This window comes from Plectropomus leopardus, unplaced genomic scaffold, assembly GCF_008729295.1.
Source record: "Plectropomus leopardus isolate mb unplaced genomic scaffold, YSFRI_Pleo_2.0 unplaced_scaffold13860, whole genome shotgun sequence".
Lineage (NCBI taxonomy): Eukaryota > Metazoa > Chordata > Actinopteri > Perciformes > Serranidae > Plectropomus > Plectropomus leopardus.
Window position 1 is genome coordinate 1 of NW_024614792.1, and position 5,140 is coordinate 5,140.

Consider the following 5,140-nt stretch of genomic DNA (forward strand, 5'->3'; position numbering starts at 1 on the left):
TTATGTAACACATAACAGCATTGCTGTGTACTTAATGTACTTTTGCTTTAGGTAATACAGATGTTACTAAGTGTTTTTTAAAGTTAAGTGATTCCTGTGAGCTAAAAACTGGAATTAATCTGGGCATAAACAATCTGCACTTCCAGCTATTTGATGAAAGTTTGTGAGAAAGGCTGTAAACAGATTCTGGTATGTTATTTTCTTTAAAGCAAATCATTTATGAAATTCCCGATCTTCTTTCTCCTTTCCCTGTTTAAATTCTTTGGCTATCGCTGACTGGAAATCACCTCTCAAATCTCTGAATGATACTCCAGACATTCAATAATCACAGTAAATCAGACTCACCTCCAAAATAGTCTCCGTCACAGAGTTCCCTCTCGTAGGAATCGGTCTCCATGAGCACCTGGCCGTGGTCGATGAAGAACATGCGGTCGCCTGGGACGTTCTGTCGGACGATGGCGTCTCCCTCCAGGAACACGTCGTACTCCAATTTGGGGAGGATGGCGTTGATGAAGTTTTCATCTCTGTTCTGAAACATTGGTACTTTTCTCAGCAGCCGGCTGCACATCACCATCAGGATTTGCTAAAAACAAATAATAAAACAATTATGTTACAAGAAAACACAAGATTATTACAAAAACTCAAAGGCACAAAACCTTAACATCACTGAGCTTTACGCAGACAAACCACAGCTGTACCTCTTTGAGCGCTGAGGACACCGTGTCCATGACGTCCTTCTCATGAAACCACTTCCCTCCGTAGCGAGCCTGGTAGTAGTTGTTGATTCGAAGCTGCAGCTCCGGCGGGAGCTTCATGAAGGCCATGTAGTGCTCCAGACGGCTCATCTGTGGAGTCACAGTGCTTTCAGGATCCAGCTCCCATCAATAATACGACAAACAGCTATACGGTGCTAAGATCTACTCAAGCTGCATGTTTAATAATGCATCACAATGACATTGATTCAATTTGCATGTTGGCATTTAAATGATTCATCATGTAAAGGCAACAGAATAATGACATTAACATTTAGATTCCTTGTAAGTTTGTTTCCTCATAAGGACGCATTTATACTACTTTATGTACAAAAATTAATATTTCAGATTCAAATGTCATAAATGTCACTGCCCTCATACTTCCATGTGTCCTTCATGTTGGCATAGAAACAGCCAATAGATGGCACCACAGGGCGGAGTCAAAAGTTTCACACAACAACAAACAAGGCGACGGTGAAAGAAAGGTGTCAGTTTTTAAAAAGACCCCCAGGCACAGCGCCAGGCTTTAAAACCAGTTTCCAATGGTGGCCAATCAGTGGCCAGGCCCAGAAAGACGTTTTCCTATAGACTTAGATTTTGAAATAGGCTTTAAATCAGTGGATACATTTTTTTTAGCTTGTTTTCATGTCTAATTGTCTATTTTCAAGATTTTCTCCCTGAAATTAACAAACTGTGAAGGATTTTAATGAACCATGGGAGACCTTACTCTAGTTTTTCTTCTCCAGGTCTTTGTTATTGTCATTTGTTATTGTCAAGTGCTTTTGGTGGGGAATATATTATTTGCTTTAAATGGCTGTTTTCCAAATGTTTACAATAATCTAAATAAATGACTATCAAAAAAAAAAAAGAAAAACCAAACAGGAACATTCACAGTATAGTAACTCAATGTGTGAGGTATCTTCTTACTTTGCTCTTGTACTCCTTGGCTGCTGGGTCGATGTTTGCGATCATGGTTGTAGCGTTTGCCACGAGGACGGTGTACATCAGACAGCCAGACACCATGCTGACCATGACGATCCACATCTCAACATAATCTGGAGAACAAGACACCGACACTCTGGACAGTTTACAGCTGAAATGGTGGGTATTTATATCTGAGGGAGAATTTGATACCAGCGCTTCTTTTTCCAGCTGTGGTGCATAAAGAAAATCAATAATTCTCACTTGTAGGTGCGTCCATGGAGCCATAGGAGAGGGCGATCATCTGGGAGAGAGCTCGAAAAACTCCCCAGGAGTACTTCACGATCACTGTGGCATTCTGGGAGATTTTTTTTCATCATTAGTGAAAGTTTTTGTAGATCTCTGAGAGCTTCACAACAATAAATCTTTATATGAATTTATCCTACAATATGTGTTATAGATGTTTAAAGTACCATTAACTGTTTTTTATCCCCACATGTCTCACAGTAATTTCAGAAACGGCCCAATTACTAAAATATTTTACTTATTTTCAACACGTCATTCACAGCCAGTGGTGACAGACGTTTTCAAACCCTTTACAAAACCTTTACTGCAGTTATCATGCTGATGGACGGTCGAATGGCACAGGGCGCGTCCACATGCAACGCACACGAGCAGCTTCACTTGAGAACGTGGCCAGACGTGTGCATGAAACGCTGAAGGACAGCGTCAGGTAATAATGCTGCCGGTAACCACTATATAAGGAGTGCAATTTCAGGTGTGGAGGTGGATGGGTCTTGCAAGCAAGTGATTTTCATGTGGGTGTGCAGAGTTCGCTTCCCATGGAGATGTGTGGGGTTTTTTCTACACCTTACCATGCGCCTCTTTTGCCTAAACTTAACCATCTGTGAATTTGTTGCTCACATAATGGCAGCAGAAACAGCTGACGCAGAAGGATACCTAAACGTCATAAGTAGAGGCAGGTCACTGACAGAGCGGCACCATGTGACGAGTTGGGATGAGAACGTGTTTTTTTTTTTTATCGCACTGGAAGGGGATAAAAATACTGTCATCTCAAAGGTAACTGAAGCTGTCAGATAAATGTAGTGCACTAGAAAGTATAGTATAGTGTAGGTGTAAAGTTATATAAAATGGAAAGTTCCTACTTGAGTAAATGTACCTAGATAACAACCACCATCACCCACACACTATTTATTAAAAGGTTAGAGTTGTCTAAAGTTTCATTTTACCATCAGGTTTTCTTTGCGGACCCAACAGTCAGAGGGAAACTCCTCCAGCATGGGGACAAAGTACTGGATGCAGCCGTTCCAGTGACACAGCAGGAAAATCATCATGAACAGAGACAAGACACGAAAGAAGAGGCGGACCACCTCCAAGTTTGCATTCGACACCTGTCAGGAGGAGATAACAAGAAACCATGAGACATTAAGGCATTTGGTAAGCAAGTCAATCAATCTGTGTGTGATACATACTGTACAATCTGGGCATAAGCCTGATGTAAGATGTCCTCTCCTAAGCCTGTGCACAGTATATAATCCGTACATATACATTCACTCGCAGGCATCAAGTGGTGCAGAAACAGTACATTTCCTTTACTGAAGTTTGTTTTGACATATCATATTTTGATATGATGGGTCACTGAACAAGCGTTTGTATTCAGCGAGGTGAAAGTGAGAATGTGTTGCAGTAACAGATATATTGCACCAACAACATGCAGGAAAAGACAGGAAAGCTTGATGTATTTGCCAGAAAAGAAGCACAAACACCAACACCTTCAATGATTTGACTTTTGGAAAATGTCTTTTTTTAGAAAGCAAGGACACAAGACATCAACGTAACACTGGGGAGAATCAGTGTTGTATTTCTCCATTGCAAAACATCTGGAAGTCCACACAACACAGTTTACACAAAAAGGGACCATTAACATCACTGTGATTTTAAGTCAATTCTCATGTATTGTTCCAGGTCGTAGATAAACTGCTATGGATGCTTGTGAAGGTTATTTAGCATCTTCTGGCCTGACAACATACCCCTGAAATTATACATAAAAACCTCATCACTACTGTAGTAAATCTGAGGCGACTGTGACGGCCAGACAGCGTGATTTGAACAGTCAGGCTGCTCAAGGCAAAATAAAACCTGGAAGACCAAAGCTGACCTGGCGCAGAAATGTGATGCACGAACTAGCCAAGACTGACTTCAGGGAGGCTCAACATGCAGGGAGCTCAATGTGGATTAGTTAAGTAAACCGATTTATCTGCATAAAATTAATAAATCAGTGGGGATACAAAACATTTATTTCCAAAGCAACAGGGTCCAGTTACACCGAAAACATACACCAGAAACCATTTATTTCAGCAGCCGGGAGCCGATTAAAGGTTTGGAGTTACCAATTCCAGACAACATACATTATGCAACATGCAAGATTTGTTCCAAGAAATATAATGTTTCATTTTGAGATTAATGTGGACATCCTTAAATTATCCCTTTATTTTTGTGCCCAATGTTTAGATAACTAAAAAAATAAAAACCCTGTTGATGCTGGAGCAACATGTCAGCTCTTGTTTTACAAACATCGTAAGCGCTAAAAGTCAGAGCAGTCATCGGACGCCAGCAGGTAAGGTATCTGCAGGTAGGAGATTAAGGATGATTGAATTTCAAAGGTGAGCTTTGAAGACTTTGTCCGGCGTTTGAACTTACTTTCTCCACCTCGTTGAAGAACCTGACCAGTCTGGACACTCGAGCCAGCCGGATCAAGCTGAGGATCCGCACAAACATCAGTATCCTCATCATCTTGTTGGTCTTGGAGGGGTTGTCATCGTTGTGGTACTGTAGGTCCTGGGTGTATAAAATATAGAGATTTAATTAACTACCAATGGTGGATTTCTTGTAAATCAACCAATTAGACTTTATACTGTTCATACTATCAAAATATAACACAAAGTGCCACTTTAAATAAAATCAGGTCCCTGAAACTAGAAACTAGCATCCTGCTGGCCATCGTGCAGGTGTTTGATAATAAACCGGACGACCTCTGTGCTGCATTTGTTTCCCATGGTACATTAAAACTATAATATCCTCTGTTTTGAAGAAATTTGGCAAGATCCTGAACAGCATCAATCAAGAGAAGGAAACAAGGTGTGTGTTTTATGGTAAATAAGATGGGAATTAGAGGTGCTGTTCTGTTCCTGATCGCTGCCTGGATCAGGTTTCCATTAACCCTTATACTGCACAGACTGAAATTGCGAATACAAAATACCCCTAATGGAAACGTAAGTTTTGAAAAAACTCCCATTTATCACAAAAAAAGTTTTTCCACTCGCATAATGTGGTAACTATTCAAAAGTTCAGCAGACAATACAGAAGTTTCAAATTCACACTTCCTCTGTGAAAATGTGGATTATTACCTCCCAGAAATCCCTCATACAAGGCTGCTACCATTTATA

General features: G+C 40.5%; 1 protein-coding gene across 1 annotated transcript; it reads right to left on the reverse strand.

Moving 5' to 3' along the window:
- Positions 1 to 345: 345 nt before the first annotated feature.
- Positions 346 to 4,532, reverse strand: LOC121964060 (potassium/sodium hyperpolarization-activated cyclic nucleotide-gated channel 2-like; the record flags this gene model as incomplete). The annotated part of the gene is made up of 6 exons (XM_042514288.1): positions 346 to 583; positions 699 to 845; positions 1,680 to 1,807; positions 1,938 to 2,031; positions 2,924 to 3,085; positions 4,395 to 4,532. Coding segments are annotated over 6 exons (907 nt in total), but the record flags the coding sequence as incomplete, so codon positions are not given.
- Positions 4,533 to 5,140: the final 608 nt, after the last annotated feature.